The sequence below is a fragment of the Microchirus variegatus genome (assembly GCF_963457635.1).
Source record: "Microchirus variegatus genome assembly, chromosome: 2".
In the NCBI taxonomy this organism is placed as follows: domain Eukaryota; kingdom Metazoa; phylum Chordata; class Actinopteri; order Pleuronectiformes; family Soleidae; genus Microchirus; species Microchirus variegatus.
The window spans coordinates 27,172,475-27,197,242 of NC_139803.1; the positions used below are offsets into that span (position 1 = coordinate 27,172,475).

Here is a 24,768-nt window from a genome sequence, read left to right on the forward strand (position 1 = left end):
CTATCACTTTCTACTGCGACTTCAGAGGGCAATTTGCTCTCAGGTACTTGCCTAATGTGCACTGCATAAAGTAACAGAACACAGTTACCCCATACATTTACTGGAAAAAATCCAGCCGCATGACCAATTCAGAGACAACACATCTTGGACTCCAGTTGGCTCTTGAGACATCTTACAGTATGCTTTTATTTGTCAGATGTAAAAGCCTGCAGAGGGAGGCTGAAAAGTGAGACCACCTGCACTTACTTAAGTCCCAGAACCCCAGGAGCAAGCGTCTGAGAGGGCTCCAAGGATTAATTTACGACTTTTACAGCTCAGTTGACACACGCCATTATACCTATTCAATCACACTTGCCTCTGGGCTATAAATAATTTTTAACAGAGTGTGCAGACATGCACAGTGCCCACTTGACCAGGTTATGCAACGAACTATCTCAGTCCCTGGTACTTGTGTATGTGTAAGGGTTTGCATTCATCATTCAATGGGAACTCTGAAGGTTTCCATCTGGTAAAGGGAGTGAAATCTGTGATCACCCATCAGAATAATGAGGTGAGATAATCTGTTAGGGTTCATGGAGCTGGGTGGGGTTGAGGCCAGCATCTTGGATATTAGAAACCAGTCTGTCCAGATGACAGGGGAAAGGGGGTCTATATTCATGGAATGGTGGGATATAGAGATTATGTTCATAAAAGTGTGGTGTGTGGTGCAACAAAAAAAAAAAATCTCAAGTGACCAATTTGTCATACTGTGATAGCTTCTACATTGATCGTCAAATATATTGCTTTCGTGACTGTTACTCCTGATTGAAGGTTGTATGTTAGGCCAAGACAGCTGGTTGCGGAAAGTAGCTTCACATTTGGCCTACAGAAATGAAAAACCCTACACCAAAATGAATAATTATATTTACCAAAATGTCACAATCACAAATGTCATACTATTCAATTTTAAGTCAGTGTCGGTCACATTAACTGACCTTTATGCTATTGAAAGTTTGTGACTCACTGCTGCGTCAACCTGTTTTTTCCCCCCTGTTTTTTTTTTTACCTTCATGTGGTGATCAAATTTAGAGAAGATGTGATGCAGGCATACTTACAGGAGGTCCTGAAAGAGAAAATGGGAGAAAAAAAAAAAATATTATTATTAGAGTTATTAGAGTGTGTTTTCAATCAGTGATCAAACAGAGTAAAATCATCAATGTTCCAGTGAAACCACATATCCAAAATAAGTAAGATGGGAATAAAGCAGGCTCTTGCTGGGAATTTTTTCCTTGGAAAGGAACATTTTACAAAGATAAGTCTCTTCCATGATGCATTCACAGACTGATTCCCTGCCAAATAAAAAAAAGGCACTGAACAGTAACCTACACTGTACAGTACAGAACATTATGTAAAAAGATATCCAATATTGTACATATGGCTGGGCCTCAATAGCCTGGCAATCACGTTCATTTTTTTTACTTGCTGTAATTTCGCTGTTACAAGAGGTTCTGCACTTGTTAAAAATCCCCCCTCATGGTTTTGTGAGGTTGCACTCGCCCTATTACTGCTGTTTGAAGCAAGGGCAGCCCATGACCAAGCAGAAGGGAACTGGGCTTCTAACCTGAGGGTTGCTCAATTTGCCCAATTGGTTACATGAGGCCAACCACTTAACATCATTGAGGTGATAGAATATAGGCAGAATATAATGCTAAAGATATTTGCTAAGAATATTATTATAATACAAACAATAAGACATTCAGGAGTAATTATTACATCATTACATTTATTACATCCAACATTAAATTATAAACATAATTTAGGGTTTTATTTACAGTTGTCAATGTTATTATTTACTTAAGGGACATATTATACCCTATTTCTCCAAGTTAACCTAGTTCCCTGGTGTCCTAATGAACATGTCTGTGACATGCTTTAGTCAAAACACCATAAGGACGAAGCACCACAGCAGTTCAATCACTCTGCCAAAACAGCCCTGTGCAGAACACTCTGTGTATTGGTAAACAGAAACTTAAGGGACAGGAAATGACATCAGCCACACAGGCTACTGTGAGCTAACAGCAGTTAGCATTTGGAAAAGTGATCATTTGCAGGCTCTAGCAGGCACATTGCCGTCATATATAACATGTATCCACTGGACAGATAAATCGTCAGAGGCTGGAAGTTTGTGTAGGTGTAAGTGGAGCTCCGCAAAACAACAATTCCAGGAATTTAGCGCATTGTGTCGTCCCCTTTGTCAACTGATAGGACCTCCCAAATATAAGGATTTAAATGATTAAACATTTTGCATAATATGTCCAATTTAATATTCAATCTATTTCTGTCTAAGACATGTATCGATTTATTTAGCAAGCAAGCACTGAGGCAACCACTAGAGAAGGGTCCGTGTGGCCAGTGTACTCCGCGGCTCCCCCAAAAACCTGCAAACCATTTCAGGTCTTTATTAAAAAGCTGCCCAGCTGCGTTTTTTTCCCTCTGCAGGTCATGTGTCTTTGAACTGTTCCTCTTCATGACTAAGAGAAAGGGCAAATTGCCGTGTCATATGTGAAGCACACTGGGCTGCACTTTTGCGGCATTGTTTTATGGAACGCTGGGTTACAGTAGACCACATAGATTTTAATAAACCTGCTCTACTGTGTATGTTTTGACACAAATCCTCATTATAATGCATGCAAAATTAAATGGAATATGACATCTTGTTAAAAATCCATCCTCAGCGCTCCATCATCATCATAATTCACTCACTCAGGCCGAGTTTCACTTTCTGTTCCTACTCTGGTACGGCCAGTCATTTTCTCCACAATTTTTCATTTTCACTCTGCTGCTTTGAGTATAAAGGTTACCAAACTCCCTGATTCAGGGTATTGTGCTGTATGAAGCCTGTGATCACTGACGTGACGGCGAGACGTGCATTAATGCTCCGGGGTGACACAAAGGTTACACAGCTGCAGCGGTGCTCTCAAGGCAATTTTCGCAAGATCAGTTGTGGTGAAAGGTTGCTCCAGTTCCTCGGTTTGAGCTTTGATTCCTGCTTTGGTGAATGCAGGTACACGAGTAACAAGAGCCAGTTATTCACACAGGGAAAATATGTGAGGTTAAGTCCAACATTTTCCAGCTTGCTGGAACAGTTTGAATCTGTTTTCACTGCTACAAAAACTTATTTCATTTACAACTGTCATGCCACAATTTTCCTTTCCATATGTCCCTAATTTAACACACAAGGGATCCTAATAAAGTATCTGATTCACTTTTAATGCATAGGTAAATATCAGTAAGCTTTTTTTCCGATTACTTCTCTCACCTTCTCTCTTTCGCACACACACACACACATTTGTGGTAGCAGCTTGGTTGCTTTTGGTTAAAGCAAATCATGAATTAAATATACTTCCCTACAGCCACCGCTGTTGAGAAAAGAGGGAAATTGGATTTGCAGAAGGCTTACAGTGCATCATGCAACATGCCTGTTCTTGTAAAGGACCTAATTTTTCAGTTGTATAATATGTCTGAAATATTTTATTTTCATCCTGAGGAGTTTCACAATGGGTTTTTCTCCACTTTATTTTCACCGACACATCTGGGCAAAAAAAGCAACTGCACATCTTGAACAAGGAGAGTCGCTTTCGTACCAATTAAAGTGCCAACATCACATGTACAAGGAATTCTGAAGCATTGGTTTTGTTTGAAATGCTTTTGCAGAAGCTGTTCATAACCAATGAACATACAGATAAAAACAATAAAATAAAAAAGATGGATTGAGCAGGTTTTGGTCAAGCAAAAAATGACAGATTTGACAAGTTTAGTTTAGCAGTATAATTTAGGTGATTAAACATAATTGTTTCTTTTTTGTTTCCTGTCCTTTCCCGTTTCCCCATTGTCAATCCTTGACTGACACTATGCCTCTCCAGTCCAGACATTGTGAGTGGCTATGATTGTTTGCTTGTTTCCGATTGATTTGTCAAGAGGAAGCCATTTACATTCTCCACATTTGCTTTGGCTGACCAGAGAATGAACACGCTGTCTTTGAACAATGGTGCCATTGGAAATACGCTTGGCAAAGTGCATGTTTATTGGAAAGTTGAGTGCTACATAAACAAAGCTTGGCGGTATTTCAGATGTGCAGCCAACCAGAACAGTGGACTGTTGTCTTTCTGTCGTTTGATTTCAATTTTTTTTTCCCCTCTTCCACTGCCTTTGAGGGAGTCACTGGATTGGGTTTTGTAGTATGTGAGAGCAGAGAGCCATGCTACACTGATCCATGTCTCAAACTGCATTCCAGCTCAGGCCTTTCGGTGTGGAGTTTGCATGTTCTCCCCATGAGTGGGTTTTCTTCAGGTCCTCCGGTTTCTTCACACGATCCAAAAACATGCAGAGCTTAATTGGACACTCTAAATTGACAATAGGTGTCAATGGTTGTTTATCTCTAAATGTTTGCTCGACGATGGACTGGTGACCTGTCCAGGGTGTACCCCGCCTTTTATCCTGCGTCAGCTGTGATTGGTTCTGGCCTGTCCCTCAACCCTCATGTGGAGGATAATATAGTCAAATGAATGAAGAATTGGTAGAAGTAACAGAATCATTGATACTCAAAAAGCACACCTCAACTAATGTGTGTTAATTCCTGCAATTTTTCAAAGTAGTGGCTGGATTTGGTCGTAAAAAAACAGCAGCTATTTCTTTTCAGATACAGAGTTTGTTTGCTGGACTATAAAACTGATACGAGGGACCTCGTCACTCAAATTGTTTTTCTTCCAAAGTGTTTGCTGTGCTCTGCGGCTCCACGGTCTCTGCACACCAATGCAACCCCACTCCAGAGGCCATTATCACTTTCACTCACAGGTGAGTGGAGTGTGGAAGCAGTGTTTCTTATAAACGCATGTTCTCACTGTGAATTCAATTTTCGACGACACACTCTGACTACAGGAGTGTCACTGCACAGCTTGTCTTTTTCCGACATTCTCAAGGCCTCTGCTGGGCCAAGTTCGGTGAGTCAACTCAGGAGAGCGTGTGGGAGGAGGGAGGGCAGAATGGATATCCTGAGTGCATTAAGACAACTTGTTGCCAAATTTGTGACGACCAACAAGCATGGGCTATTATGTATATGTATATTTATACACACACACTGAACAAACTAACATCATGTCTGGGACAACACTGGAGGCTTGGAGTGTCTCAAAGTTTCGACACGGACTTCATTACCTTGGGCAGGTTTCGGGCATCACATTTACTTTCCCAAACTTGCTGTCCCAGTTTTGCTGTGAAAATCTAGTGTTTCTATGGTGACTGAAGCTGAAACGGTCCAAGTGAGCTCTGAAACCGCAGGGCCACAAATTACACATCCATAACCTATTTTGGCTTCCAAAGATATACAGTGTACTTTTACATGACTGTAAGTGCAGGGCTATTTGCTGATATCCTACCGAATCGTTCCTTAAACATTTCTGGATTGAGACGGCGGTAATCTTTGGGCTGGACACACATACACACATACACACATAAACAAACACAGATCTACATACCAGGTTCTCCATTGCGGCCTCTTCTTCCTCGCTTTCCTGGAGGTCCTGCAATAAAGAATATAATACGAATTAGTAAGGGATTTGATTGTCCTTTTGTTTTAATACGTTTCATGTGTTGTGGAAATTCTCTGCTGCTGGTGAAGATTGAAATAGAGACTTCTGCCGGCCGACAACGTTTTATTTTCTCTGCAAAGAAAAGGTCAATCCCCACACGAGTGGTCGTAGCTGTAGAAAGACCCAGAGCATTGTGAGCCCGAAACATTTATACCTAAGCAACTCCTCTTTCGCATTCCTCCAATAGACAAAGTGGTCTGCCTTGCCAGGTCGTGTTTTCACATCTCTTTGTCTACTGCAGGTATCGGGGAGCCGACTCCCTGCGGATGTTGTGGGAAGGTGCAAGTTCAGTCTAGACATTCTAATTTGAATACACAAAAGGAGCTGGTATTCTGTGTGAGGAAAAGGGTGATTGGCAGCTATAGCTCTGAGACAAAGACAAATTGAATTTACCATTACACATGTTCTTCAAGAAGCCTCACAGTCAAACCACCCAACAACAGGATGAGGAAGAGCCACTGACAAATATTGGATTTGGATAGGAAATAATTCAAAATCTCAAGGTTCATTAAGTATACCAGTTCTATTTAAACAAGCTCAGGTGGTGAAAAAAGCAACACACACAAAAGTGCACTTCATCCTGTCATCCCTACACTGATTCTCCAGTTTTTAATTTGTTTATCCACATGCATTTTCCTGTTTACCATTTCCCTCAGTCTGCTGAAGCTCAGCTTGAGAACGAAAGTAATTACATGCTTTGTCAGTTTTTACATGTAGGAGACTACACTGGGTTATAATGCATACAGGTAGCTCTCAGAAAAAGCCTCCAAAATGACCGCTTACTCTGTGCAAAACATGCAGTCCTTTGCTGAGGTTGGCGGCTGGAAAGACTTTTTCAGGCATTGGCATTTTGTTTGCTGTCTGCTCACAAAAGTAGGTGCATTCACAATTTATGCAGAGGGTGAGGCTTTGACTTTTAGACTAGCTGAACATTTAAAGTTGAGCTCCTATAATACAGTTTCACAGTGGTACATGAGCATGCTCCACCTCTGAGGAGAACCTGTCACTGCAATGGAAAGGGTAATATCTAAGAGGGAAAATTGCACTTTCCACCAGCATTAAAGGAACTGTCAGGAGCAAAGAGATTGAAAGTCGGAGTAACCAAGAGGAACAAAGATTGCCGTCTGGTTCAGAATTACAGGAAAAAAAGAGACAGACCAAAGTTCAGGCAGAAGCAACTCTGTAAAGAGTTATTATGCAAATCATTTTTGATTGTTCTTAAGACCCTTTTGACTGGCAAAGAATAGGTTTGTCATTGTGTTTAGACTTAAGATAATTACCAAGCATGTAATGGGGCTTAAGTCATTTTCTGCATAGACCGAAATACTTAAAATTAATTGCCTGGGTGTCAATAGTTGCTCTGAGAGAGGATTTTTGTGACAGCAAGCTTTTGTGGGCACCAAAAAAGAATAAATCACAATCAAATGACTTTCTTACTTTAAATCACACAACCTTACAGTCTGTATTAAAACCTCCCCTTTCAACTTTAGCATGTTCCACCAACATACTTTCCTTTCCATATTTGCCCTCTGCTATCGCCGTCTGTCTATAATGAAGAGAAATAAAAGTGGCAAAGAAAAGAGTCTCTTTTCTGCAGAGTTTGTCTGATTTATGGTACTCCAGATGTGTTATTGGGGTGCAAAAAGCAAGATTATGTTACACAACCCTTTGTATGATTCTTAGTCCTCAATTTGATCCCACTGTTTGGCTCCACTTCAGCCTCCAACTCGGCTCCCTTTGGACGATTTCCAGAATAATGTCAGGCACTGCCAGAGAAAGGTCCAAGCACAGTTTCAAGTACGTAACCACAGGTGGAGTTTGACTCTCACTTTACTATGGCTCATATCAACCTGGTTCTCTCCATAGGATTGTTTTTTAAGGAAACATAAGGGGGTTTACTGTACTTGGCAGCCACTTCATTATTGCTCACTTTGAAATGACACTTGACACCTTTGAGAGGAATATTTTGTCCGACAATACAACATCTTCCTGATTTTAGGGTATATTTCTGACAGCTGCTGAGAAAACATTCTCCACATGAACGTTTTCGATCCAGACAAAATACCTGCATTATTTTTACATATCTGGATTCACAGTGTTCATCACAATATTTTATACTCTGATTATACGCTATAAAGAGAGTCTCTCCATCAAACAAGCTGTGATGGTAACACTGAAACACTACAATTACAAGCCAAGAAAAATGTTGGGACATTATTCATTCACATTCAGACACATTCAGTTCAACTGTTAAATGACCACCAGGCACAGTCAAGGCAGGTTTTTCTGTTGGTTCATAATTGACTAAGACAATTCATTGACCAATCATTCTAAGACCTGACAAATGAAATTAATAGACCTTGTACTTGGTACCTGGGTGCTGAGTGAGCTTGAGCAGTCTCGAAAAATTCCAGATCGGACTGATGTTTTCTCACAATGATCCCAAATACAGTCATGGAACAAAGATTTCAGGGGGAAAAAAAGTGGCATCGAAGCACATGGTTTCGGGTCAACGACCCTGATTTACACTTTTTAAAGTGAAATAAAATTGAGTGAACTTGATGTTCATTCAAAGATTTGGTCAGGCAGAGTTTATGATCAGACATTGCAAAAATGGAAGTGGTGGAGCGACATATTGTGCTATATTTTCGAAAATAAGCAGTTGAGAGCTATTTCACGATGCGGAACCAGAGAGAAAAGGCATCAGTGGAAGCACTATTTGGCTTCACTATTAGGCACCCAGCAGTGCAGATCTAGAGATGGCAATGTTGGTCTGTTGGTTGAACGGTCCAATGCTTATTGAATGGCTTGCCAAGATATTTGTGCAGACAAATATCATAGTTCCTGTTAAATGTAGCCTAATGAAGTGCTGATCCCTGGTCTTTTCCTTTCCTTTTCATTTGTGTGTGGGGATTGATCATCAGTGGGTCAAAACTAGTCTTTGACCAAATCACTGTAAAGTGAATAACATTCCTCCCCAGCCTCAGCGAATAACCGTGTAGGTGAGGGACTGGAAAGCTTCCGCTTTCAGTGTGTTGTTTAACCAATCATGTTTGAGCAGACTTTTGGTTGCCCACAACTATTTACATGCAGATAGATGTTAGCCAAGATGTTGCAGGAGATGATGTCTCATCCTCAACTCTATTCTTATGTCTCACCTCAGTAGTCGGAATGTAAACTGTGAACAGTGGATGGTAGATTGAGATAAATGGTGTTTCCTCTAGAGGCTAATACAGTGTTAGTCTGTTGATAGACACTTGGCTATGAGATAGGCCTCAGCTGATTTGTTGCCAAGTTTGAAACCAAATGTACACATGAAATGAATCGCACTGCAAACTAGCTTTGATGCGAGTGCCCTACAGAAATCTTGGTCATCATTTTGTATTATTTAAATCATCACATAGAAGTTGGCACCCGCTGGTCAAACACAATGAATCAACTAAACTTCCCATTTTCAAAATGTATTCATTTCCATCCCTTTTTTTCAAGGAATAACGAAACAACAAGAGTCTTCTACAATCACAAAGAATATTTCTGTTCCAAAGTACATAGTCATTTTAATGCTATTTGGCACAAATGATTCCCATGCAATTGACAGTATTGTGAAACATGCTGTTCTGAGCCATGGCTGTATTGTTTTTGAATACTTCTGGTCATGTTCTTCATTACAACATTATTGAAATGATACGCATTGCTTGACATAATAAACTTCTTGTTTATACTTCAGGTTTTTGAGACAAATTTGCATTTTAACCTTCCCCATCATCCATAAAATATTGATTGGCCTAAAACAGTCAACAACCCTGGACTTCTCCATTTCCCTCTTTCCCTCAGATCAATCAGTTTTAAATAAACCAGCCCTGGTCAGAATAATTTACAATACCAGAGAGGTTTCAGAGCTTGATATACCATAATCAGACACAACCTCTCTCTCTCTGAACAATATAACATGTATTTAACATAAAAGTCAAGACTTACAAGCTGGGTTATAGATCCTTAACTGCAACAGTAAATCAGGCTTGAAGAGATAGGTAGCTTTATTTTTCTGAAATTATTTAATAAAAATGTTCACTGTGTGTATTAAAAGAGGTGGTGTTGAAATGCATGTATCATCAAAACCAACAAAAAGAAGAGAAAAACTCCTACAGGATGAAATTTAAAAAAAAAGGTTCACATCAACTTAGTGCCAAGCTTTAAAAAAAATCATCTTTGATTCGTTTTGCTCCACAGTTCGCATTGGTTCAAACACATTTCCCTTGAATTGTAAACAAGAAGTCTATTCTATGGGTGCCAAAAGTGCTGCTGACCTGGCTGTTTATACACGAGTCATAAAAATACAATGCTTAACATGAATGTTTGAGAGAAATGTCACGGTCGCACAGTATGTGCAGTGCTGATGTTTTCAGAGAGCGAATTGCTTTACTGGTGTTTGGTAGAGAGACAGTAAATGGATTGTCCCTTTATTTTAAGTGATAAGGTTCTTAAAATGTACTGCTGCCATTTCAAAGTAAGCCTTGAATCCCCTGTTAAGGAATACATAAGGTTATGTCATGGCTGTGAGGATTCGGCATGATTTTGAAGCTAGGTTCTGTAACTCTGGAAATACTAGAATTAGTGGGTTACGTTGTTGAAAACACCAAATCTCCTTCGGCTCTCTAGTCATTAATGCGCCCCCTAACACTGCGGGTTGTCTTCCGTTGTAATTTTGGACAATTTCCACACTCACAAATGTCTGGCTATCATTTCATTTCATTTGCTGTGAGTCTGGCTGCACTGGCAAAAAAAAAAAGGCAGGGTGCGGGCAGATAGGCAGTTCAGAAAGTGACAGATGGGTATGCCAGACCATCTTTCTATCATGTAATTCAGATAGCATTTTTTAACAAATAAGATACAAACTTATTTGCTTTGGAAGATTTGGAAGAAAATTAAAAAGAGCCTACCTTTAAATATTGTCTGTGCTAGCATGGCCTGGCTAACCCAGGCACAATTGGATAGACCAACAAATCAGACCAATGATCTGAGAGAAAAATGTGCTAGTTTTCTAGGAGTGACGGCCATCGACGGATAGCGTCTAACCACTTTTGCCGGAGGGAGCTCCGTGGAGCAAGTCGCTTAAAATGGATGCAACAGCCGAATTGAAAGACATCAAGTAGTAGGTGGTATGCCCACCTCCAACGCACCAGGAGTTTGTGAATGATTAGGATTTTCTGAGATTCTGATTCTTCTCAAGAAAGACTCGGCTGGGTTCACCCAGGTTGTGCGAGCAAAAAAACCTGTATGATCAGCTGTGATATTTAAAAAAAAAAAAAAAAAAAATACACTGGTGCACCTTTAAGAGGTTCTAACTGGCTTGTAAACATGGGTCTTCAAGTTTAGTTGAGTAAGATGCTTAGAATTTATTAAAAAAAACTAAAAAAAACTCTGTTGATCGATGTCTTTACAAGCTTTCCAAGGATCTAGGACGATTTGAAACCGACTTTAATATAGTCAATTAAATCCCACAACATGGATAGATGCATTTATTCAACCAGGCAGCACTTGGGTATCCAGGTCAATCGAAATAAAGCTGCACAAAAGCTGGCTTTCTACTGTACAATCATTTGTTATTGTACAACTACATTTTTGTGGAAATTCCTGGCAGAAATGACAGCAATTCTGATCCAAGACCTTTATTACTCGGCATGACGATGAATAAATCAATACATGAAATGCTAATTCACAGAACAATGTGTTCACTGTAAAAATGGGGAAAATAAAAACTTGACCACAATTTTACAATCAGCCTCATGCGTCAATGTCACTGCTCTCATCATCTTCAAGGGGATGTGTATTTTGTGTCAAAGCATGAACAGCAAAGTTTAACGGCTACCAAAGAGCCGTGCCAGCACAGCTACGGAATATGGACACGTCTTCCAAAGAAAAAAACTTGAGAAAATATGCACATACCAAGATAAACATGATGTAAAACATCTAGCCTTGTTTTTAACTCTTCTCAAACTAAAGAGTGACTGTCAGATTAGACGCTCAAGCAACATTTCCCCACTATTGAAATGCTACTACTGCATTGACCACACAGGTATTTGAGATTAAAAGGTTGAGTACAAAGCCATCTGTATGTCTGGAGAGAGGAAAAAAAAAACAGGAAACCTGTGACCTGGTAAAGTGGCTACAGGAGGGGGCAGTACTCAGACTGACTTTCTGAACCACTTGCATTAATCCCTTAACTTCCTCGGACCTTTACAATGTACGCAAGTTGAAGAGTGGGACGGTAGAACAAAGAGTTTGTTCTCAAAGAGCATCTTTGCCTTTCGTTTAAGCTCTATGGCCTTAATACCTTCAGTTTGTTCACTTTAACTTTGACCAGGGTCAACTATAGGTTTGTCTAAATTCATTACAAACCACTCATCACCACTTGTAGGAATAAGCTTTACTTGAGTCAATGGAAGCTCAGCGCTCCCTGAATTTGGATGTAAATCCCAAAATGCCTCATTTCATAAGCTATTTCAAAGAGCAAACTTATTATGAACTATATTTAACAGCGGGTCTTCAGAGGCATCCTGTTTGGATTACTTACAACCCAAAACTACTGCAGTGTATTGTAATACATACTCGTGGAATAATTCTCTAACCAGTTAAAAGAGTGCTAAGCTATTAGCATTTGGTGGCAATTTGAAGTCTCTATTGCTACATAGAGGTTTGGCAACATGATATAAACAGCAAATTCTGTGGAGGAATTCAGAAGCCTATTTTAATTTTCCAAAGACCCACATTTAAAGCCCAATTCAACCTATGAAAACAATGTTCTAAAGGATATCTCATATTATTCCTAGATTCTGTGGCCTATATCTTCATTATCCTTATTTCCAGCTGCACTTAACTCCAATGCAACCATTTCCTGACTGAATATAATGATTACAGCCATTTCCTAGTTCTTCGTAATTATATTTAATCGGTTGCCCAGAAAAGAGACCATTGTGTGTAGATTTTACATTTACTCATTATTTGTCACCGCATATACACTTATACACACAAATGCCACAAGTTTCTTTAAGACCATTGCACTCAATATATTGTAATACGCAAGTGTTGACATTGCTTCCCAAAAATAATATAAATTCTGAGCCGCACAGTTTTAATTGTACAACGGTCGTACAAAGCAAGACAGATCACTGATTAGGGACTGAATTAACACAAATAGCCATGAGGCGTAATGAACAGTGACGCCAGCACCTCATACTGATGACACTCAGTTCTACAGTTTTCAATTACAGAGACATCATCAAAATGCAGTGTTTTGATCGCTCATGAGTCTGTGCCAGTGTTGTTATCATGACGTTAAAGCAACAGGACACTTAATCATGTCAGTTCGTCCCGGAGACAAAAGCCAGCAGGATTTTGAAACCAATTACATAAAGACACATTTATTGTCACGCAGAAAAACTGCTACCGATTACAATTTCTAAGAAGTTGATGATGCATTTGGTGTCAGAGGATGTTATCAATTTGGAACAATTTCATTCCCCCACCCATTTCCTGATGAATTTGGCAATTTTGTGTGTGCATTGTGTCCTGTGCTGTTTGTCTAGATGCCACTTATCAGTTCATTAAACCATGAGTCTGTCATGTCTCCACTAACAGTGTGTCAATGTTATATCTATCTGCATGTTTTTCTCCCTGCATGGCAGTAAGAAAATAGACTTTCTCAGTGCTTGACAAAAGTGGTATTTCCACAAAGCATATATATATTTCTTAATTAATGACTCCTAACACAGTGGAGAACAGCATGCATTTAATGTTCACAAATGGCTTTGTATCCTGTCGCTATCGTATTGCACAGTTATTTAAAAATGACATGTTTTGTCTTTGTATGTTTCCATTTATGTTGTTGCATAAGTGATGATTCTCTGTTGATCAATCAGTAAGACTGCAGTGTTTCAAACGTCACTCTTTAGGTGCCAGTCCACTGTTATTGTATTGGTACAAAAGCATAGATACCCAACCTGAGCCTGTTGGGATCTGAAAGGGCCTGTCGGGTCTGGCTTTGGCTAGGTTAGAAGTGGAGTACTACTGCTACTATTTACTACTACTACTACTACTAGTACTACTAGTACTATTTTACAGTGGATGCATCACAGAGGCCACTGAAGTCATCCATAGTGGATGCTAAACTTTATCTCCACAACTCAAACTAAACCACAGTGGTTGGATTATATATCAGCGGTTACAGTTCAACAAGAGTTAATAAAGAAGAATTGATGGTTGTTAATGGTGAGTCTGAAATTGTATCCGAGTGATAACTCATATGGTGTGTGTATGTGTGTGTTTGTTCATGGGGCTACGAGCTGCTTCCTAAGTCAGCATAGCTTTAGTTCACTCAAAAAGGGGAGAATGAATGTTGGTTTTTCCGTTAACACTGTATTGCCTCAGGTGTGGTTGGGTTTGGACAGAAAAAGCTGCACTCTTACAGGGACTTTTAAAAAAAATCTGTTATTTTGATACCCTTCTCAACTTTTGATAATTGAAACGCGAATAATTCTGTAACTAACTCAACCGAACTGTACCACTTGGTCGAAACCGTGCAAAAGATGCACGTCTGCAGCATCGGGGACTGAAAATATCACAGAACAAGCAGCTATTTTCTAGGTCTTTGTCTATTATGCAAGCTCACTGGAAGAAGACAGATGACATAAATACAACTACGCCTGGCAGGCATGCATGGATCATCTAAGCTTTTGCTCTGGTTCAGTGTCCGGGCTGGAAATGCTCCTGAGGAGGAAGCAGGGCCTTTGAGAGAGTCTTTTCATCACCTTCAGAGATCAATGTGTTTTCCTCTGGCAACAGGCTGAGTGGTGGGATACTTGAGATCCACCCTGTGCACTGCACACTGCAATTATTCCCCTCACTGTACTGACTGCGGTTGTGATGGAAGCAGAACACACTCCCTGATGAATGGAGATCGGTAATAAGTCTATCGATTGGCCAAGTCCCATCACTCTATGCTGCGAGTTAAATTGGCACAGGAGTTCATCCTGATGGCTCTATCACAACGCTTCACTGTCGACATTCCTGATAACTCATGTCTGCATGTAAGGGAGTGTTACTTTTTTGGTAACCTTATAATCTTTTAAATACAAAATTGGGAGCCATTCAAAATTTCCATATGTAGAAAATGAAAAGGGGAAACACAAGAGTGAGCCCAGCTTGGCTTGGCTGGGGTGAAGTGTAATCCACAGTGGAAATTAATGGTTTCTTTTGAGTGTTAACCAAGTTATATTTTGACATATACCGCCTGCCTGCATAGCCACTCAGGAATCCACTAGATTAATAAAACCTCCTTTTATTGTCATGACAAAGCCAGCAGTCTATTTGACTTGCACTGAACTCAGGCTGGCATGATATGTTTTTGTCACAATTTGATTGAATCAAGATACATGGGTGCCAATTTGATTGACAAGTACAGTACCGTGCTTTGTTAGAATCAATCATTGCGATTTTCTTCTCCTCCTTTAAACAATGACACATTATGTAGACAGTAACCCACTAAATATCACAATTCTGGGGAAAATTGTCCAAAAAAATATATATTTCACCTGTGCCTACATCTGTTGCATATATGTCAAACACATCCTGCTTCTGCCTCAAAGTGTAAGCACTCGTGCATGATCAGATTCATTAAGAAAAAAAAAAAAAAAAGTATATCTTATGATTTTCAAAAGACAAATCCTATAAAGAAATAGCAGAAGCACCACATCAGCTCTGTGGCAGTAGAAATGCATCTGGTGTGAATTATGAGATCAGCAGCAGATCAGCAGCCATAACACACCATAAACTCATGCTGTGAAACTGGCCGAAAGGTCTCGAAACAGGTGTGATTTTGAACAAGCTTTACATATGTTTGAAAGGACTGATACTGTCCAAGAGTTAATAAACCCCTCTCTGCAAACACAGAGGGGAGAGCATACAGTCTCATCCTCAGCATTGATCATCCACAGTCAGTGACTCAGTTAAGCCTCTGGGCCTGATGCAGGTAGTCAATAGCTCTAATTGGACCATGAATACTGAACTGCACATACTAGCAAATAAACCTTAAGTATTCCAAATTGAAGGGTTACTACAAGATACACTGATTTGATCAATCAAGGTTGATCGACTCCCAATACATCCCTTTGAAATGTGGCTATGCAGGATCCAGATGAGCTCAGCTTTGCTTTTGAACGGGTACAATAAGATACGTGAATAGTACACATAGAAATGTGCGTATGACGTGTCCCTGTGTTGGTTGTTAAAATAGTTGCGGGGGCATTTAGAGTCTCTGGACGAAGAAGTCCACTCGGGCGCCAAACAGGCAAATGGGACACGCAGTGCACGATTCGCATCAAATGATCCCTCTCTCCTGTTCAAGTTCAAATGAAATACTTTATCTGTGCTCGAAGATGTCTGTGGCTATTGGATGTCACATTGAAATCATGTGTAACCCTATACGTGCATGTGTGAGCCAGGATTCGCCCTGTGTCTGTGGCGCGAGTGCGGACGGATTTGGAGACACAGGGCTACACAACTCGGACCACAGGGCGCCAAGACTGTTCAAGGACAGTCATTGCAGTTGCTCCAAAAAATGAAGTCACTGGTGAAAAGCCAACTGCAAGACCAATACATTCCTGCAATCCTCAACCATTTCAAAAGCCCAGCAAAGAGCACTTTCTGCCTGAATATCTACCATCAAGCTCTTTCATGGAAATAAATATTCCACAAGGTAGATTTCCTGTGGGCGGCTGTGGATTAGAGGAAGAGTGGTCCTTTCCACAGCGGCTGATCGGGGATCGATCTACATGCCGATGAGTTCCTGGGCAAGACGCTTCAGCCCAAAATTGCCTAATATATCCAGCCACAGGCATATAAATTTACTTCTGGTCCCAAGCCCAGATAAATGGAGCGGGTTGCGTCAGGAAAGGCATACTGACATAAAAAAAAAAGAAGCCAAATCAACAATGCAGAAAAAAAAGAAGATCCGCTGTGGCGCCCCAAAAACTGGGAGCAGCCAAAGAGAGAGAGAGAGAAAAAAAAAGTCATGCTGATTCCTCAAGTTTTTCGTTTATCCTTCAGTGTATTTAAAGGTGGGTTATAAGTGATGATAATTCAATACGTTTTTTTGTAATAATCTGCTGATATATGATATTGCGGTCCACTTGTTGTCTGTTCTGTGGGTGCTGAAATAAAAATCCAGTTTTCAATCACAGACCTGGCTCTGCATATGGGAAAGGAGGAAAAGCTGCGTTATCCGAAAAGCACAGAAACAGCAATTTCCATGGGAACGGTCATAAACATTACATGACGGAGGCATGCTAATCCTCCCTTCACTGAGCAGTTTATAAATAAAAACATGTGGGAACATCACCTTTTTACATCTAAAACAAGGTCATGTAATCCTGCCTCTGATTTCTACGCAGTAAGGGGAGGACAACCTGAAAAAGTGGCCACAGATCATGTGCATGAGTGTGGGGGAAATTGGAGCTTATGAGGGAGCATTGAATGGAGGGGTGTATTTGTTTTGTTGCCGAGTTCACATATCAACTTAAATTACACAATTTACTCTACCTTTTAATTGGTGCAATTGTCATTTATATATACAAGAAATATATCAATCAATTTATAATTTTTTACACACTCACCAATTAGTGGCTCAGCATTTACATATTCTTACATACCAGTAGTTGACACACACAAGGGACCATTGGGGGTATTGGGTGCCTTACTGCCCCATCCCAGGATTTGAACCAACTGGTTATAAGCCAAATTCCTTTCCTCTTGGCTTCGTGCTGTTTTACGCCTCCATACCAATACAGTAGAGGATAAAGACATTCATGTTTAGGTGCTCAAAATTGCAGAATATCCCTCTATATATTCTGAATATAGAAAGGGATTCCAATGAAAACTGTTTACAGAGCATTTTGTGATAATCTTCCAGAGGGGACATGATTCCGGTCTATTTTTAAAAAGGCCCCAATGACCTATTTTCTCTATCAGCTGCCAAAGTGAAATCGGTTCGGGGTATTTTATAGTGGAGAGGTTAGAGTCTGTGCTGTTTTTGTCTCAAACTCTTCTGTCTGGTTCATAGTTTATGTCCACAATCACTCATAGACAACTAAAATCCAGTGTTTCATATTATTTTATTACTGTCAACTTGGCTGGACTGACCTTTGATCCAACATCAGCCTGCCACCAGATTTCCATCCTCTTTGGGAAGTCTGAGTTCCTCAACTCTCCTGTATTTCTTTCCCTCCTGAGGGCTTCACTTTCATTATCTCCAAAGTTATCAGCCACCCTTGGTGGTCTCACAGGCTGGTGTTTACTTGAGCATTGCGTGACCCATGTTGGATCGTTCTTACATCAGTCTAAGCATGCACGCGTGTCTGGTGAAGGCTCTTATGTCACAGATACCCTAACCTTGTCAACAATAAAGGAAAATGTTTGATAGAGCAACTGCGAGCAGAAGTGGGGGTTTACAGCAGGAGAGAGGTGAAAGATTTCAAAATTGGAATAGTTTACTGTTGACAGCAGTGTTTCTAATCTGCTGCATGAAGGTTTTGAATTGAAAAACAGTTTTTTTTGAAACTATAGAAGAATGAAACTATATACAAGAGCTGGGACTAAAAATTATTTCCATAAAATGTTTTATCACTGTATCCCAAACCTTGAAATGATGATGTTCTCAAATGCCTTCTTTTGTCCACAAACCATTTTTTTTTCCAGTTTTATTGATTTCTATGTTATTGAGCAATGAAGATGCAGCCCTACCACAGACACCCACACACACACAAGAATTATCCCATGCCATACCATGCAATTGTGTGGATTTTCAATGTATCTGGATGCATGATTTCCTTGGTTAGCGTAAAGATTAAGATGTTTAAAAACAAGAGCCAACTTCTTCCGGACACTGCGGCTGCAAAATACAAAATCATGTTATTTCAGCAAATCATACAATATTTGCATGTTCTCCCTGTGTGTGTGGGTTAACTCCTGGAACTCTGGTTCCTCCCATAGTCCAAAAACATGCAGAGGTCAAAATGGACACTCCAAATTGTAGGTACGAGTGTGAAAGTGAACAATTGTTTATCTCTGTATTTTTGTCCTGCGGTGGACTGACAACATGTCCAGGGTGTATCCTGCCTTTTGCCCCATGTCAGCTGGGATTGGCTCCAGGATATCCAGGAGAAAGTGGCAGACGGTGAATGAATGAATAAAATAATGCCGCAGTATGTCAAATCAGCTGTGAGATTATCTGTGTCAAGTCTAGCTTGCAGAGGCCTTGCCTCACCAGAACAGTGGGCGCTGACAGTCTGAGATGATGAGCTCTCTGCTCCAGCAGAACAGGCAGGTGTACAGTTACCAACGCCAGCATCTGGATATCAAAATGACTAATCGTCTGCCTCTTATAAACCTACACAACAGAGTTGGTGAAAAGAGCTGGTGGGATAAAGAAGGAAACCTCGTATATCTGCACGCACATGTCTAGAACACATCAAAAGAATGTGTCTGTGTCCCATCATCGAACAAATCCCTGAAGACCCTGAATAAACTAAAAACAGCACATATGAGCTACGCAAGAATGCTGAATGCTGCAAGTGTCTTCCAGACCTGTGCGAGTCCTGAGTGGAAATGAAAACAAAGTGTCATCACTGGAAGTCGGCCATTGGCAAGTTTATTTTCCCAACTGAGGAAAACCCTCTGCAAGACTCTCAGAGATGCAGGTCTTGCCTCCCATTTCCAGGAGAAAACAAAATGTTCTTATAAAAGATTAGCTGAGACCACAGAATATGCTAAATATGCCACCATGAAGAGCAATGATAGCTTGTACCAAAAAAGTAATGACAGTAACAATACAAAACATGTAGCCAAAAGGTAAGTCTAAGTGGGAATGAACGAGGGAGAGCCAAAAAATCACTGCAAATGAAACAAGGCTCTGGTTTTTCTAACCTCTGTCAATCTTTCCTTTTTAAACACACACACAAACACACAACTGCACCTTCAGTTACTTTTGTGAGCCATTAATTCCTCTTAATGAGGGTAATTTCTTCACAAAGCAATCACAGTTCCGTGCAGGACCTTCCTCCGGAGCCGAGTCACAGCCGACAACAACAAGCCTTATATGTTACACCACCTTGTTCCATTTTACTGCAGCACATGGTGCAAAAGCAAAAGGTCTCATTGCATTCAGTCAGGGGAGCCTTATAAACAGGTATAAAAGTTTTGCTCACATTGCTCACCTTGTTTCCAATTAAACCTTAAACCCTTTTAACACTTTGAACAGGCTACAAAGTGAACCATGGGGCTGGATTTCTGCCAACAATCATGACACAAAATCTTTTACTAAAAATAGTTCCAAAACCCCCAAAACATTGCAATCCTGTACTTCAAAATGTTGGCTCTCAGGTCTAGGGCAATACACACACACCCCAGAGCCAAGTAACGACTATAAGATCAAGGCATCGATAGTGTAATTTTACATGATCATCATGGCAGATCCGGCAAAAAAGAAGCAGAGGAAGAGATACAAACTGACTGAGTGAAGGGCCACACATGAGTAAACATCGGACCTTCTTATTTTGATGGTGAGAACACAATAGCATGCAATACAGATGCCGACTGGTATGGACATGGCTCTACGGCTTGTGTTCACCGGTTCTGTTGAAAATAAAATGCACATGGCCAAGAGAGGGTAGAGGGAAATAAGGGTTCCAAAAGGGTCCTTCTACAAGGGCTGAGGTTCTACCTGGAACTATTCGCTGGAACCATTTGCTTCCAGGTAATACCAAGGTATACCTAATTACTGTGGTATTACTAATGGTTCCAATAAGAACCCTTTAAAACCGCTTTCCTGATTAAAGGGTTTTAAAAGGGTTCTTGGTGGAACCCTCCAAAAGCCAAAAAGGGTTCTACAATGAGGTCAAGCAGAAGAACCTTATATGGGTTCTACTTAGCACTTTTAGTGTATGTACCTTTTATACCTATTACTCAATTCAAATCCCAGCACCCTTGAAGCTCAATAGCGATGGTTGCTATTTCTTTACTGATCGCAGTGATTTCCTTGAGTCTCTGCAGGTCACGGTGACGACACTGACCTCCAGGAAGTCACCACACCCGGCCAAGACACACATTGACGCCCTACACGGCCACAATTTGTCAGATCAAATCAATGCTTCGGCTTTTCCTCTGAGACAGACACAATAAAGAGCTTTTAGGAAAAGCAAAGCATCAGTCTTTCAGTTCGACATAATCAGAGCACCAAAGCAGGAAAAATGTTGGAAGTAAAACCAACGGGCAAAGACCCTGAACCACAGTTTTTATGCTCTGAGAAACATCAAACGCAGGCCACGCGCCACCACGCAAATATAATCAAAATATTTGGAAAGCTTAATGTAATATGAGGAAAAGTATTAGTGTAATTGCATTAACTAAAAATATTTGGTGCTTTCTAAGATTTTTAGATATAGAAATGATGGCATCATTGTGTAAAAAAAAAGAAATGCAAATCATATGTGACACCTGGGGGGACCTGGACGACTTTTGCTGCGATTAAGAAAGAAATGCCAGACGTGGTAACACAATGCCACATGGAAAATAACCGGAGGAGATTTTTTTCTTTTTTTTTTTAGCAATCCCTTGTAGTTCCACAGAAAAAACAACAAACGGGTGTTTCTTAAAGCGTCCAGCCAAGGTAGCCCCTGCATCATGTTTCCTCACTACGTGTCAGTCAAACTGACCAAGTCAAAGGTCAGCAGAGGAGGAGAAGCGGGGGTGATCCTCTGGGGATATTTTTATAATCCTGACCTGTAGTTTCAGGTGGTTAGATGGTCACAGGAAAGCTGGTGCTGGGGGCCATGGCTCTTCACCACCACGACACACTGTTCTCATTACGGGCTCGATCCCGAAGAGACCACCGCAGCAACAACTGGTCTCTGAATCACGGTATTGGCTGCCTTGGAATAAACATTCTCCCCCTTTTATATATATTAAATCAGTCTACAGTAATATATTTTTTATAAATATTCAAATAAGCCTTTCCAGGTTTAAAAAAAGTGATTAAATTCAGACTTGTGACCTGAAAAACAGTTTAAATCCCCCAGACTGTCTGCAAAACTAGAGTGTGTGCTGAGAAAGTGAATGAGTAACACTCTCCCCTCTCTATGACTAAACACCCAAGTCACCTGCCATATATGAATAAATCAATTAATTTAATTATTCCAAATAAAATAGATTAGAAAACACGGGATTGTTTTAGATCGACACTATATGTTGATGTAAAACTTCTTTCATGCTTCTTCATTGAATACAACAATTTTTCTTGAGTATATTTTTAGTTATTGGACACTTTATCTACTTTATTTCAATTGTGTATTTTCTTGCTTATGCCTTTTAATACATGCAAAGCGTCTTTGAGCACTGTTTTAAAGTACTTTATAAATGTAATATCATTGTTATTACTATTAATTAAGTGCTTCAAATGTCAAAACAGTAAGTATACACACACATGGAAGTGTACAAGTGTATAAGCAACTATCCCAAATTTATTTAACAGCCCATGTTAAAGAGGAAAAATGAAGGCACAAAAAACATCCCTTTTCACAACCCATCCAAATATACATGTATACCTGGCACAATGTTATTCTATTTATTTATCTATTTTTGTATCCTTGTATACCGAACACTGTAAAAGGCCTGTAAAAGAAAACTTGAGAACAGCCAGGCTAACTCTGTCTAAACTAAAGGCTGTTTGCACAATATCCCTCTGCAAAAATAACAGCATGAATTAGTAAGATGGTATTGGTAAGCAACTAACAGCAACAACAACAACAACAAATGTCTTTTCCAAAAAGTGAAACTCAATGCTAACATATTTCCAACCCAATGTTTGGATTGGATAGAACATGAGCACAGAGGTTAATGTGAGGCATGGTAAACATGGAAAGTGACTCAGACGTCCTGGCATTGGAAGTTAAAGGACCTCATGCATCCTTAAATGGTTCTTAAACTATATTTCAGCGTTTTAAAACCATCAAAATTCAAGATGAAAGAGAGGTATACATCAAGATCATCTTAACCAGTTTTACATTGCAGTTGTTATGTTTTAGCCTTAAGCAACTACCGTACAACCACTGCGCTCTCAACTGCAGCCTTTGAATGAGCTTTGGATGTTCGAGAGCACCTTATTTGGCAGAGGATCCAGCTGGCAGCAATAGCGCACAATCAAAGAGGTTATGAGAAATTTGCAGACGTTTTAAATTAAGTTGGGCGATCATCTCCTCTTACATCCCCCTTAATGAGTGAGATTATAGCGAGATCAAGCCTCTGAATCTATTCTGCTCCTTCATAAATCATGGGACGACATGCGAGATTCAATTAGACCTGCATGCATGCACGCTTAACCTTAGCAGCACACAAATTGCACACCAAACCAAACACCCCAAGCTCTCCATGAGCGATATTTACAGAAGAGATTTGAGGAGGCAGGCTATGCAGTAAACGACAAACAAGCGTGGCAGAGAAGAAAATGGTCAAGATTGTTATTAGATAAACAGTGAACAAAACCAGCAGTGCGGTGGAGGATCTTTTGGCTAAATGGCTTATGAGTAGAACCTGGATACTATTTTCAGGCCACCCATTTGTTCCAGTCCAAGCCAAACTAGAAACGAGAAGTCCTTCATCATACAATGCGGCTATTGAGTTCTTGGATGGGACAGTGATACAATCTATTCTTATTTAGAGCTTATGTGTGGACCACAGATCCAAAATCACATTCTGCTATGTATTACCTTCATGGTGTAACGAGCTGCCAAGCAAAGAGAAACACAAAGGCAACTCATTTTTCTACTTAAGCAGCTCATACATGGCACTTCAGATGCTCCAGTTCATTATTTTCCATCATTTAAAGCCTCTTATGTCGACAGAACATTGAACATGCATGTTTTGCTGTCACCTTTCACAAAGTCTCTGTTAAATCAAACTACAAAGCCTTTTTGGCCGCTTCATTAAAAGACAGAACTGAGCCAGAAATGATGAGATTGAGGAAAGTTTCTTTGGGGGGATGGAGCACAGATTTGGTTTTGTGACAGAATAAAGTAACTGGCATCTCTTTTGAGAATCACGCACTTCCAATTTCCAAACGCTAATGTAAATGAAAATAGACAGTAGCTTATGCATGTTTTCTTGTTCCTTATTTAGAGGAGGAGACCACTGGAACATCAACTACACCGCAACATGTGACACGCATGTACTTTGCCTTCACAGAACATAAAAAGCAATTTGGTATAAGTACTTTAATAAAGAGGGACATCCTGAGAAATGTGCAATGTCTGTTCTTTGAAGCAGAGTTAATATGTTTAGACTATGGTTTGCATTATTTGGGTTCAGTGCAAACAATGTATGTCCATTTACAAAACCTAGAACAATATTTGAAAAGTCCAACTCAGTCAAAACTGCAATACATGTATCCTAATAATGGGGACTCTAGTCGCTAAAGTCACATAACCAAGGTAACGCCCTCTGGCAAAAAGCAACACCTCTATAGACGTACTGGACAACACAGAAATCAGGCAGTTTGCTGGACAACTCGTCTCTCCGCTGGCTTTTTTCAACATAAAAATGAAGATAGTGAATAGATGCAGAGAGACAGTGAAGGAGAATCACTGGTATGAAACACGCTCACAGCAAGCAGAAGAAGACAGAGCAATGAGAATCAATCCACAAACAAACAGATTGTGGTTAGCTCTTGGTAAATCATGGACTCAGACTAGAATTACCAAGAGCTAGTCTGCACAGCAACATTAACACAGCTTTATACTTCCCGTTGCTAATGCTAACACTTGACCTTCCAGTGACAACAACGCTACCTTTAGCCAGTAGAGTCCAGAGTTGAATGTTTGTCACAAAGCCAGATTGGGTCAATTCGTTTTCTTAGCTAGATGGATGCAAGTTAATTAGCAAGCTGAATACTGCAGCTTTGGGATAATGTCCAAACCAAACTCATAAAACGCAGATATATTCAATCTGTCAAGTCTTCCGATATATTGATCAATTTCCGTGGATTTAAAGTGTGCAATGAACTCTGACAGGTTGAATCCATCATCGGTCATGTTAATTT

At 40.1% G+C, this 24,768-nt stretch overlaps 1 protein-coding gene across 1 annotated transcript in view; it reads right to left on the reverse strand.

Moving 5' to 3' along the window:
* col25a1 (collagen type XXV alpha 1 chain) overlaps window positions 1-24,768 on the reverse strand; it is a gene marked incomplete at both ends in the record, with an annotated part of 168,435 nt that overhangs the window by 67,176 nt on the left and 76,491 nt on the right. Inside the window, 2 exons of the mRNA XM_083885827.1 lie at window positions 1,095-1,102; window positions 5,514-5,558. Coding sequence (XP_083741953.1) covers window positions 1,095-1,102; window positions 5,514-5,558 — 53 coding nt within the window. The remainder of the gene's footprint in view (window positions 1-1,094; window positions 1,103-5,513; window positions 5,559-24,768) is intronic.